This window comes from Vicia villosa, linkage group LG1 (genome assembly GCF_029867415.1).
Source record: "Vicia villosa cultivar HV-30 ecotype Madison, WI linkage group LG1, Vvil1.0, whole genome shotgun sequence".
Taxonomy (NCBI): Eukaryota; Viridiplantae; Streptophyta; class Magnoliopsida; order Fabales; family Fabaceae; genus Vicia; species Vicia villosa.
The window spans coordinates 132,951,074-132,964,943 of NC_081180.1; the positions used below are offsets into that span (position 1 = coordinate 132,951,074).

General features: G+C 32.6%; 1 protein-coding gene across 2 annotated transcripts; it reads left to right on the plus strand.

The window, feature by feature from the left end:
* Nucleotides 1-9,400: 9,400 nt before the first annotated feature.
* On the plus strand, nucleotides 9,401-13,600 carry LOC131644236 (ras-related protein RABA5a). 2 transcript variants are annotated; one of them, XM_058914678.1, is made up of 5 exons: nucleotides 9,401-9,451; nucleotides 11,044-11,120; nucleotides 12,300-12,400; nucleotides 12,524-12,952; nucleotides 13,075-13,600. In XM_058914678.1, the coding sequence occupies exons 4-5, from the start codon at nucleotides 12,613-12,615 to the stop codon at nucleotides 13,404-13,406; spliced, it is 672 nt and encodes a 223-aa protein (XP_058770661.1). In that variant the 5' UTR covers nucleotides 9,401-9,451; nucleotides 11,044-11,120; nucleotides 12,300-12,400; nucleotides 12,524-12,612; the 3' UTR covers nucleotides 13,407-13,600. The 2 variants fall into 2 exon arrangements, with proteins under 2 accessions (XP_058770661.1, XP_058770660.1); XM_058914677.1 differs by having other exon boundaries at nucleotides 9,445-9,578.
* Nucleotides 13,601-13,870: the final 270 nt, after the last annotated feature.

Below are 13,870 nucleotides of genomic sequence, written 5' to 3' on the forward strand. Positions count from 1 at the left end.
CAACACCAAAAAACAATTCAAAAATGATGATAGCGTTCATAACTAATTTTAGAAAGGATATAAAGTAAAAACCTCAATAGAAAGTATAAGTGATCAAATCTTCAGTAATTTAGAGAGTATAATAGCATTAAAGTTTAAAAAATTTAGAAATTTTAGCTCCTCAAACCTTGATCATTTTAATTTCTCATAACAAAAAAATTACCTTTTCAATTGAAAACCCAATAGGATTATGTGACAGTTGTAGGAACTGAAACGAATTGTAACAACATTATGCAAATATAAGTATTTGCAGAAAACATATCTCAAATGAATTGTCTGCAAATAAAATTGAGAATTTAGAAGAATAACCAAAAAGCTTAAGCGAAAACGATATAAATAGAGAACATATCCCAAATTGAGAGTTTTAAAAGATATGACTTTTTAACATATACGAAAAGGAATTCAATTTCAAAAATGGAAAGAAATAGAAAAATTGAAAACAAACCAATTATGAGAAGAATAACAAAAAAAAACTTTACCTTTTGATTTAAAAACTGAATCGATTGCAATACATTCTGCAGGAACCGAAAATGAAGAAAAAAGAAATCAAATTCAAATTAATTTCTACTCCAAATAATGAATATGCACAAATCAAATCAGATTAACAAAAGTGAAAACAAAAACCTAAACTTTAATAATAGAATATATGCTGTAACATAAGCCATTGAGGGAAATAAATAAAGTAGAAATTTAAGGAACCCTAACTGTGGATATGCAGAAGTTGGAAATCGAAATCGGAGATTTTGGATTTTGAAAATTGGGAGAGAATATGAACGATTGCGGATCCGAGAATGAAGAGCAAATGAAAGGAAGAGAAAAATAGGAAATGAGGTAGATGAGGTAGATGAAGAACAAATGAAGGGAAGAGAAAATTAGGAAATGAGGTAGAAGAAGTTGGAAATAAATTGATTGGGAAAGTAAGAACAAAACGTGTCATGAATTGGAAGTACAAAAGACTATTCAGTATTCCAATAAACAATGAGTGTTCAAGTAATATAATTGAGTGGTTCCAATGCAACATACGTTCAAATTCACATTGGAATAAGAAATTGGGAAAGGTAACATTTAATAATAGTTAATGATTTATTTTTTTTAGAGACATTTAATAATTTAAAACTGGTGAGAAAGAATTGGAATGGACTAAAAATTAAAACTGGTGTATTTTTCAATGCATGGAAAAACAAAACCCGTGTGAATTTGGTTACAAAGCGTGTTCCAATGTAACAATTAGTAATAATTAGGGTTTGTGTAATTTAATTGGTTAAGGGTGTAATTATTGTTACTAAATAATTATAATATTTATTTATTAATTAAAATAATAAAGGAGATGCAATTACCGTTATGTCCCCGATTATTACCCTCAAATTGGTGATTATAAGGATAATTATAGGATTTCATATGTATTGTACTTTATTATATTAAAAGTAGATAGGTCACTCATTGTGGGTCACTTATTATTTTTAACCATTAGATTGAAAAGAATTAATGGTAAAGATGTGGAGTAAGTTATTATAACTTACTCTTGGGCTTGGATCATCTCCTTCCATATTTCCTCTCCAATTCTCTCCTTCACTAATTCCTCTCTATCTCTCTCTTATATTTTATCTCTCTTCTTTAATTTATGATTTTTTTTTCATTTTCTTTTTCATCTTAAACATGTTTTGTGTGAAGGAGAAGGATGGAGGGAAGGAGAGGATCCAAAGTGCTTACTCTTGGAGTCAATATAACCCTCCTCTCTCTCTCTCTATATATATATATATATATATATATATATATATATATATATATATATATATATATATATATATATATATATATATATATATATATATGATAAAGCTAACATGTGCCCCAAGGGCACATGTTAAGAAACTTAAATATAGTAAATTTGTACTGGAAAATGTAATAAACACATTAATTATAAACTTGTTATGAAAATAATGTACAATTTCTAAGAAATTTTTTCTACATTTAGCTCCTAACATGTGCCCTTAGGGCACATGTTAGCATGACCCTTATATATATATATATATATATATATATATATATATATATATATATATATATATATATATATATATATATATATATATATATATATATATATATATATATATATATATATATATATATATATATATATATATATATATATATATATAATCTCTTTCAGACGAAGCTATTTATCTAGATATTTCTTGTGAAATTCAATGTGGTAAAAAATCTTGTCGATAGAGGTTGTCCGTCAAAGGAGGAAATGTTTCGGTCGCTTTGTCCAAGCATACTGGGAGTCAGCTGGTAATGACCCTAGTGACGCTGAAATTGCTCGTCATATAGAATGCAAAGGGTGACATGATGTTGTGTCCTAGGTCAATCCTAGTGACCATCATAGGGCAGCCGTATTGACTCCATTACAACAAATAACGCTTTTTATGATGAAGTTTTCACAACGTACAAAACAAAACTGCGGGTACATGTGAACATAGCAAATTATTTTATTAAAAAAATGTATTAATAAAACTGTTACCTCAGATATTTAGAAATCCAACATAAATATATGCTAAGTGTTTGAGGTTCGATTTCCAACTCCTGATATTTAATGTTATATATGGTGCCAAAAAGGCGCCATTATGTTTTGTAAATTTTACGTCGGATATGTTTCCTCAATATTCCTGAAAACTGAGATAAATACATCCTAATTTTTTATTCTATGGACGACCAAAAAGACACATTTTTTTTATATATTTTACGTCGACTAATCTACCTCTGTTTTTTAAGTTTAACCGAGATAAAGTTTCTTTTAATTTTGACTCCCGTGTCCATCTAATTCAATTTTCGAGCCCTAACGAAAGAACACTTCTTCTTCAAGGAGCTTAGCCAACGAAAGAATGCTTCTTCTCCAAGGAACTTAGCGAACGAAAGAACACTTCTTCTCCAAGGAACTCTACGGTATGTTCTTGTTGTTCTCTATTACTGTTGTTCTCTGTGCATTATTTTGTTGTTTTTGTTGTTGTTGTTGTTGAAAAGCTATGTTTTGTACTATTTTTTATTTTATTTTCAAAAGCTTTATTTGATTATGAATCGTAGTTGGATGAAACTCAATAGATTAAGTAGCAGGTATGAGAAAAGAGTGTTACAATTTCTTGATTTTGCGGATAAAAACCTTCCTAACAACAATGAGATTTTTTGGTGTCCTTGTATGAATTGCTATAACACGCAAAAACATTCAAGGGATGTTATATTCAATCATTGTGGTTGTGATGAAATTATTCAAAATTACACGAAATGAAAAGGTATATTCTAAGTAATGTGGGGGTCTGGAGAAAAGGTAAAACCTATGTGACTTTGACCTTGAGTGCTCTCGGTTGTGGATTTTTGCATATGGGTTTGAAAGCATTGTGGCCTTTTCCAATCAGATGTCTTATGTCCTAGGAGGGAATTGAGATATCAACCCACTCAAATTCGGGATAAGAGAATAAATGAGGCATGGTGTAAGTTCATCTGTGGTCCAATAGCCGTCATAACAGCTAAGTCAAGACTACATCGTCGGGCTTAGTCGGATAAAAATTGAGCCAGATAAAGAGAAACCCAAGTAAGGTTAAAGGATTTGTGGCAGAGCTGGTCGAAAAATGGAAACCAAAGAGAACCTATAGAAAGAAAGCAATTTCAAATGGCGAGACCAGTGTAGGTGTTAGTCCTGTGAGAGACGCCAACTTAGAAGATGTCGAGTTGGATCAAGGAAACATTATTATAGTCAAAGAGAATAATTCCATATAGTAAGGAAGTATTCTATAAGAGCGCTTCAAAAAGCATACAGGGAAGCATGCAGGATTTTTGCGTTGGATTAAGAATAAGCCAAGAGTGGAATTGAAGTGACAGTCGATGTGCATGGTACCTTATCAATATCCGATTGCTCTTTTGGATGTAAAGTCAGTCACCTTTGGGTAGTTCAATTGAATGCATAATTATGTGGAATCGAGCAATAACTCCTAAGATGTCAAATAAGGTGCAATGGAGCAGAGAAGGATGGAGAAACAGAGAGAGAGAGAGAGGGAGAGAGAGAGAGAGAGAAATGATCCAAATTATGGAGTGAATGGAGATGTGATGAAGGAGAATATTAAAGAGAAATCTAGAACTAGTGGGGGGTAATAGAGAAGTTGAAAGTGTGGAAAATCCTTAGGAGCACTCATAATATCTAAAGTAATGAAAAAAGAGCTAAAGAGGTGGGAAATAAGGAAAAAAAGAAGGAACCTCCAAAGTGGAAGAGGCACAAGGATGGCAACCAGAAAACAAATCTAAATGAGAGAAAGATAGAACTGGAGCTGAGGAAGAGACAAATGGTTAAGGTGGCAATAAAAATAGGATCACAAATAGAATTTATGGGTGGTGAAAAAAGAGGAAACAATATGGGTGGCCGTAATGGCACAAGCAATTCCAAGCTACATTATGAGCTCCTATAAGCTTCCAAAAGGATATTAGGCAGAGATATAAAGGATGCTAGCAAAATTCTAATGGGGAGAAGGAATGCGAGTAGAAAATTCATTAGACGAGCTGAGAATGATTGTCTAAAGCAAAGTGTAAAGGGGATGAGGTTCAGAGGAATTATTGATTTCAACAAATCTCTTATAGGTAAACATTGCTGAAGATTTACTAGTGGAGACCAAACCCTTATGGTAAAAGTTTTTAAAGTAGGGTATTTTTTAAGAAGTAACTTCATGAAAGCAAAGGTAGGGAATACTCCAAGCTATGCTTGGAGGAGCATGATGAACGCTAGGGACCTGATGGAGGAGGGATGCAGATGGAAAAATGGAAATGGAGGAGTGTTAAGATTTGGCAGGAAAAATAGCTTCTAACTTATTTAGGGGTCAAAGTTCTAATGATAGCCTAGACTATTATGTTGTTGTTGCAGAGCTAATAGATTGTGATTTGAAACAGCAGAACAAGGATATCATTTTTCTTGCTTCAAATAGTTTGAGGTTAAGCGAATTGTAAGTATACCACTATCTTTTAAACTAAATGAGGATAAACTAATCTAGTATGTGGAGAAAGATGAAAAATATACAACTAAGTCAGCTTACCATCACATTGGAGAAGAGAAAAAAAGGTACAAGCAAAGGCCTCTGGTGAGAATGATAGCAAATTATGGAAATGAATATGGTACATACCCCTTCCAAACACTACTGAGAAGTTCCTTTGAAGACTCGTGAAGAGGATTCTCCTAACAAAAGCTAATTTACACTGGAAAGAAATGTGGATTGACCCAGTTTGTCTCTTATCTCATACTAATATTGAATCTGGGGATCATATGTGTTAGGCGCTAGTCTTAGGATCTAGAGGGCGTTAATAGATCTCTTTAAAATTTTATTCGCTTTTAAAAATTATTTTTAAAGATGGCTAGCAGAAGCGCTCTAGGATCAACTTGCGTCTATTCCGAACCAATATTGGTAGAATAAGATATGTGGCTAAACCTTTAAAAAAATGTGAGAATTACTAAAGATGAGAAGTAGCTTGAATCAATTGGTTTTACAAACATATTCGTTTGAATAATTTAATCACTCAAGCACATACTTCCAATGAAATATATTTGACAAATTGACTTGGTCAATTTATCGAACACTTGTTATGCAAATGTTGTTATACACAAATAATTTCACAAACAATTGGCGTGCAATAGTTAACAAGTCAATGTGATCTAAGTGTGGTTAATTGTGAAATCCAATAGCAATTAACAATTGCAATTCTCTATACGAAAACAGTTTGTATCACAATTTAACACTTAGAATTATTATTGAGTTAACAATTGTAGACCAATATCAATAGCAAGTAATAGAGAAATAGGGATAGAGGAACACAAAGATTTGTTTAGGCAGTTTATCGTTCGTCCTCGCTACGACTACGTATTCCCCCAATTCCAAACGAGAATTGAGATAGTTTTTATTACTTAGCAAATTGTTATTAGAAGAGAAGCTAAAGCAATAAACACACAAACTCAGTTTTGATGATGATTTTCTTATCTTCTCCTCCCTCATTCTTAAGTAAGATCAAGTCGCCCGATAATCTCGAATCAATCTTCTGGTTACTGCCACTCCCTTGATCGAACCCACCATTTTTTAAGACTTTCACTCGGCTGAATTGCAATCCCCAATTGTTGTCACCTAAGAACTTTGATTGATCCTCCGTCTACCATTACTCCCTTGATCTAACCCACCGTTCTTCAATGATTTCACTCGGCTGAATCGAATCCAAAACTTCTTGTCAAAAACCCCCAAATCAATCCGATCTTGGAGGACAAAACCCCAATGGTTTTATTCAATGAATCCCCCAAAATTCTTCACCCAATCGGAATCTACAAATTTCTAACCTTGGAAGTTATCACTCTCAATCTATGGTCACTCAAGAAAAATAATTATGTGTATTTGATGAATGAACAAGAGAAAGAATGAAGATGGGAAGCAATTTTGTCTGTTTTAGGTTTGAAAATTCTTTTGAAAAAGATGCAAGAATGTATTTATATGTGTGTGAGAAAGGAGGAAAAAACTAGAAAATTTGTGCACAAAAATGCCTAGAATTGAGCGATGCGTCGACCTCTACAAGGCGGTGAGGTTCTGGAGCTGAGCAACATAGTATGCGTCGACCTACAACTTTGTGTGTTGACTTATGCGTCAACCTACAGCTCTGTGCATTGACCTATGCGTTGACCTCTAGTTGGAAGAATTGTTTTTCATGAAATTTTACTTTTCTTACACAGTGGAGGTCGACCTCCAAGATCTATGCATCGACCTATGACATGCATACTCACCCAAAATCATGTTTTTAACTTGTGAAACTGATCCACATGCATATGAACAAGTTTAGAATGATTTTGAAAACATTTTCATACAAGAGTGCACCTTAGGCTAAGATGATAAAGTCCAATACATTCTACTTCTAAAGACCTAGTTTTGACATCACTCAAAATAAACTACTTGAGATATACATTTGCAATATATTCCTGAAATGTCATACTGTGAAGCGCATGTGGTTTGTAGCACCTCTGGGTTTTCAAGTCCTTGGACATGTTGGTTTAAAAATATGGTTGTTAAACTGGTATAATTGCAGGGATCAAAGAAGAGCTCGAAATGCGTGCGTAACTCTTTTGAAAATATGGTAGGGAAGGAATCACCAAATCTTTCAACATAAAGTGTTTAACCCTTTAGATGTGGTGCGAGGAGCTGCTGAGTTAGTTAAGGACTTCACCATTGCTAACTCTTGTCGCCAAACCAAGGAGATTGGACCATCAAGATCACAACACGGCCACTAAACCTAATGTTCATTTTATTGCAAACATTGATGCAAGGTGCTTTCCTGATAGCCAAATAATTTGAGCCTACGTCATTGAGACTAGGTCAGGTGCAACCTTGTTTCAAGCCTGTAAGAAATAGAGTAATACAATTGACCCGTGTTTGGTAGAGGCATAAGAGGTTAAATAGTGCTTGCAACTAGGAGAGACTTTACTTGGAAAATAATCGTGGTCTAGACAGATGCTATGGTGGTGGCAGATAGGGATGTCGATGGGGCGGGGTGGGGCGGGGGCGGGGGATACATTCCCCACAATCCCCGCCCTCAAATCTATTCCCCATCCTCGCTTTGGATCCCCGCTATGGAAGGATTATCCCCCACCCCCGCGGGTCCCCACGGATCCCCAAGGTTCATACGGAGATCCAGAAACATGATTTTATTATTTTAAACAAAATTAATAGTAAAAGCTTCAAAAACTACCAGAAGAAATTTATAAATTATTTTTTTATGATAAATATATTGTTTTAACAATATTTAATTTATAATATTTACTTATTGAGTGTCATGACAAGCAAAATTTCAAACTAAAAAAATTAAAATAATCATTTAGATCTCATTCTTTTACTAACAATACATATATATTTTAAATTTGTGTATAAGATTAATTATATGAAATGGCAAATATACTTACATAATAATTTAAATTTTTATACAAATTAAGGATATTATGTTATTTTAGGCGGGACTCAACGGGGCGGGGGATATTTACGCCTCCCCCGTTTCCGGAGTGTCTTCGGGAAGACTTTGTTTCCCATCCCCGTCCCAGTGGAGAAAAAATTTCCCGTCTTTGGGGCCCCAAATAGAGAATCCCCACGAAAATCCCCGCTAACGAAGGCAAGTTGACATCCCTAGTGGCAGAGTGCATCCAGAGAAGACGAGTCATGATAAAAATTGAACTGATTATATGTGTACATTACTCTTATTTATGAAATTAAGTACACTATGGTTAGTTTTATTGGTAGAAATAAAAATAGTGAAGCTCATAGGCTAGTTGGGCTCGCAAATGAGTGTACTTAAAAAATTTGGAGAATTTAAGATGTCACCTTCAAAATTATATTTGTCGTCCCCAATTCTTTTAATATAAAAAATAACCTTCTAAAAAATAACAATAAAATTTCTAGTATTTTACTTACTATTTTCAAAGAATTTCTGGTATGCTATCTAAATTTTTGGTATCGTCTAAAAATTTGAAATTAAATTTCTAGTATTTTACTTACTATTTTCAAAGAATTTCTGGTATGCTATCTAAATTTTTGGTATCATCTAAAAATTTGAAATTTGCATTTGTAAAAATTGTGAAAATTTTAAACAAAGTTATAATAATCTTTTTATTAAATTCGAGAGAATGTAAAATATAACTAAGAAGTCAGCCTCTTAATCCTAAAAATTTGGTTCGATGATAATCTTGGACCACAAGGGTTGTCACTAAAAAAATTATCTTCTGTGGTTTTTATTAATGAATGCAACTATAAAAAAATGAATGAAAATGGAGATAAAATAAAATAAAATTCCAATTTCATTTGACTTTTTGATGATGATATGAATATGAATTTTAATTACCTTTAATTATAACGAATAATGAATATGGATTTTATTAAATATTCATTTGACTTTATGGTGAAGAATGAATGTTGATTTTAAATGGTTTTGAATTTTGACGATGATATGAACATGAGTTTTAATGAAATTAAAGTTTTAGGTTGATGATTTTTATAAAAGAAAGAAATAAATCCAGAGTTTAATTGTCTCTTGAATGATTGAATTGAAAAATTGAATTCCGAGAATAAATAAATATTTTTATTTTATTTTTATAATTTTTTATAATTTTATTTAGATATTATTTAACTTTTTTATATATAATTTATTTAAAAAATAATGACGTGGTTATTAAATGATCGTCACTTATAAATTAAAAAAAAATACATATTTAAAGAGCAATAAGACATGTTAGAATTTATAAAATAGAAAAATTAAAAAACAAATTTTAAAAATTAAAGAAAAAAGAAGATACGAAGAATTGCAGGAAAATATTAATAACGACGCGGAGGCGCAAACGTTGAAATCACATAGAACGGTAGATCCCTTCTCTCTCTTCTCTCTTCTCTCTTCTCTTTCTCTCTCTCATTTGATTTCCTTCCCCAATTCTTCAAACCCAATCCCCTTCTCCTCCTCCTTCAATCATATATCATTCATATTTCCCGGTATATATATAATATCATTTTCCTTTCTTTTTTTTTCGCTCTTCAACTTTATCTTTATTGTTGAAATGAAATTCGCGTTTTCATTGATTAATGTATGTATGTGTCTCGTCCAATTTCACTTTACATTGCAAACTTGTATCAACTCGATTTTGCTTTTTTATTATTTCCGTTATTTTTCATTATTGTCGGTGTTATTATTATATTATTATTATTCTTGTTGGATTGGTTGTTTATATGTATATCATCATCACCTTTCCTCTGGACCCACCCAACTTATTCTGCCAAATAAATCATTTTTTTGTTTCTTTGTTGTGTGTAATTCTGTATGCATATGTGTTCTGAATGAGGATATAGTTGGTATTGTTTGATAATGGGGTTTAAGTAAAGTGGATGAAATAATGAGATGAATAATGCTTCTAGTTTAACTTGTGATATTAATAAAACTATCTATCAAGTTCAAATGTAGATTTTATCACAGTTATAAAACATGCTATGTTGTAATCAAATGTCAACGAGAGAGTATGCAAAGAGGTAGAGCATTATTATGATGAATGAGTGGTCACATCATACAAGGCAGTGTAGGATTTGGAATGAAAGTATTAAAGACTAAGTTGGGTTAGCATCCATTGTGGAAAACATGTTAGTCTCGTCTTAGGTTGCATGAGTATGTATGGATAAAGCACATTGAAGCACCGGTTATGAAGGTAGACCAGATAGAGGATAGTTTGATAGTTTGTGATAGAAGGGGATAAAGAAAAGCATAAGTCAAACCATTAAAAGAGGTTTAGATTTTAATGGGATGTTTTTCTATATGATTTGTAATAGGATTATTATAGGGTGTCATTTCATCTAATTATTTGTTATAAGATTGCTATAGGTTGTTATTTGATCTACTTAGTTTATCCCACTTATTTGATCTACTTAGGATTGCCTTTGTTTTGATGGGCGAGTAATTTTCCTGTTTTTCAATCTATCATTCTCTGTTCTGATAATATCTTCCTTTATCACTGCACTGCCACACAAAGGTTTTTTTAGCTGGTTGTTGTAAAAGGTTGCTACATCCTTTTTAGATTGCATTCACATTATTTCGTAGTTGATTCATGTCATAGAGATTCCACAAAGCTTTACGTTGGCTATGAAGATAAATTTTATTTAGAGGTCTAAAGACCTCTGCCTTGCCAAATTTCAAGCCCAAAGGGATCTCATTTCCAAGGATGCGCTAGATATAAAATTATTCGGGTGTTTTCTCCGAGTATCATAAACTTTTGTGCTATTTGGCTCAAGACACTTTATTAGTGTTATTACTGAAACCATAGAAGTCATCTTCTTTGAATATTGATATTGACTCGCCTTTGGTTATAGTAGTGTATATGGGTCTACTTGGCTTATTTAATGCTTAAAGTTTCACCTTTTTTGATTTCTTGGTAAGAATGATCTAATCTAATAAATGTTTACATATTAACAGGGTTTGATATTATATAGTGAAAGAGTAAGTTGGAGTTCAAGGGACTGAGGGGAAAACAAGGAGAGAAGTTGTTTGAGGTATTTCCATATGATGACTTTACCTCCTGCAGAATTTCATATCTAGATATCTATGAAAGTAACTGTCCTAAATGATTTAGCATACTATAGAGCTTCATATCAAGTTTGCTGCTTCATTGATCTAACCATAACTAGGTTGTGCGAAGTGAGTTTTTGCAAGCTAAAATAACTATCAGCCTTAATTTGGACAATCTATACGCACATAAATCTCATCAACAAATTTAGCATCCATTCTTTGATTTTTTGTTATGCTAAGAGAAGACTCAGCAGTCTATGCTATTTTTAAAAATATTTTTATGCTAGGAAGCAAACATAATATAGAAAACCTTACATGGTGTTTTAACGAAGGCTAAAAACAACATATATGGAATTATTTTTTCCAGGGAAGTTAAATAACCCTAGTTGGAAGTCTTCTGGATCTTTTGATCAATCCTTTTCCATTCCTGAAAAAGTTATTACTGTTGATAATCCTTTTCATATTTCTCTAGTTTTTCTTCCCATATATCCACCCCGGCTAGAAAGGCAAACAAGGAAACCCATGGGTGCTAACTGCTAAGTCATCCGCCTGTTATGTGTTTTGGTGTTATCCGTACGTACACCAAGGAGAAAAACAATGACATGAAAAGTAACCATATGATATCCCTCTCCTCCATCACTTGATTGTTTTTAGATATATCAGTTAAAAGTTGAAAAGTTTTATGCCTCTTTTTATAACCTTTGTCACAGAATTAAAAAAGGGTATATATTTTCTGGTTTTATTCACCTAAAATTATGAGTATAGTAGTATACACATAATCCTATTTTGGTGGAATTAGGTAGAATCCCCTATTAATCAATGAATCATATAATCTTACGATCTTTGAAACGTTTATAAGATTATGCTATGAATGAATTTAAATTTATATATAAGTATTTGAAGTGCGATTTAAGGTTTTAATTTGTGAGCAATGCTTGTGAATTTATACAAGTATTTCAAGTGATTTAAGGTTTTCTTTTTTACTAATGCTATTTTCTATATACATATATATTTGAATTTATATGAATAAATGAGTTTTAAATTTTTTTATAATCTTACGATTAGTGTTATGATTCCATGATTTACGATTTTACTTCCCCTTCCCGATTTTGCATAAAATCAAATTTACCTAAAATCTCGATCTCAACTACCTTGGTTTTCAGGTATCCCAGAAAATTTTGGTTCGTTTGGATTTAGGTCTGGATGCTGATGGTGGGTGGATGTAGTTCTGTACACTAGAAACAGTCAACTGTTGCTTCATAAGGTATATATAAATCTTATGATTTTTTTTGGAAATACAATTTGTCACTAATATATACCCGATCTATCTTCAGGATATCTTTCTTAGTTGGTGTTCTTGTGTTTCTGATCCTTGTTCTCATGTCAGGTGACATTTTAGTATTGGAGAGCTAGAATCCATGGTGATTATTTGTTGTTGATTTGTTTCTTCCCACCAGCAACCCTCGGGACTTACAGATGGCTTTTTATAATGAAGAAGAGAAGACTGAGGATTACCTTTTCAAAATTGTTTTAATTGGTGATTCTGCTGTTGGAAAATCAAATTTACTTGCAAGATTCGCCAGGGATGAATTTTATCCTAATTCTAAGTCAACTATAGGAGTAGAGTTTCAAACTCAGAAAATGGAAATTAATGGAAAGGAAGTAAAAGCGCAGATATGGGACACAGCTGGGCAAGAGCGGTTCAGAGCTGTTACTTCTGCATATTATAGGGGTGCAGTCGGTGCACTTCTGGTCTATGACATTAGTAGGCGCCAAACGTTTGATAGCATAGGTCGATGGCTTAACGAACTTCACAGTAAGAATTATAATTATGTTTGACTCCTTTGCCTTTTTTTTTTTTGCTTTGCTTCAAAAAGATTGGTGGTTTTGAATATATGATGAAACAATGATTAAGTTTACTGGTGTATTATTTAACAGCTCACTCTGATATGAACGTTGTCACAATACTTGTTGGGAACAAGTCAGATCTTAAGGATGCCAGGGAAGTACCTACGCCCGAAGGCAAGGCCTTAGCTGAGGCACAGGGTTTGTTCTTCATGGAGACATCAGCACTTGATTCATCAAATGTAGTTTCTGCTTTTCAAACAGTTGTGAAAGAAATCTACAACATATTGAGCCGGAAGGTTATGATGTCGCAAGAGCTCAAGAAAGATGATACTCCCTGGATTGAAAATGCAAAGACTGTTGTTCTACAAGAAGGGGATCGAGAAGCAGAAGGGGAGTCAAAAAAGGGTTGTTGTTCGTCTTAGGCTTGATACTTTAGCGGCTCCAAAAGTCTGTTCTTATTATAGTTATTCAACCAAACCTGAAAATGCCACTTGGATATTTTGGATTGATCTTAAATGTTAGTTGAAAGGGATTTGGAGTAGAAATTGTCAATGAATTGCAAGCACAATTAAAAGTAATGACAACAAAAAAAAAGTAGTGCTTTTCGTTATAAGAACACCTGGCTAGAAAGATATTATGTAGAGAAATGGAAATTTGCTCAAAATGACTGAAACGTCTATTTTTCTTACATGCTCAATAATTATCAGAGTAACTCAAGTTATAGGCTCATGTTTACTTCTACAAATTAAATTTGAAAATTAAATTCTAAAATAGTTACCTTTTCAACAAGTTTGTTTCACGAATGACTATGAGAATAACCTTGTTATAACTTATTTTTTCAGTTCATATTCGAACATTGTGATGTAATAAATTATGTATTGGACAC

Excerpts from the sequence above, each read along its gene's own strand:
- LOC131644236 (XM_058914678.1), top strand. The coding sequence starts at position 12,613 with ATGGCTTTTTATAATGAAGAAGAGAAGACTGAGGATTACCTTTTCAAA. Across the intron at positions 12,953-13,074 it reads ATGGCTTAACGAACTTCACA|CTCACTCTGATATGAACGTT; the intron begins GTAAGAATTATA and ends ATTATTTAACAG.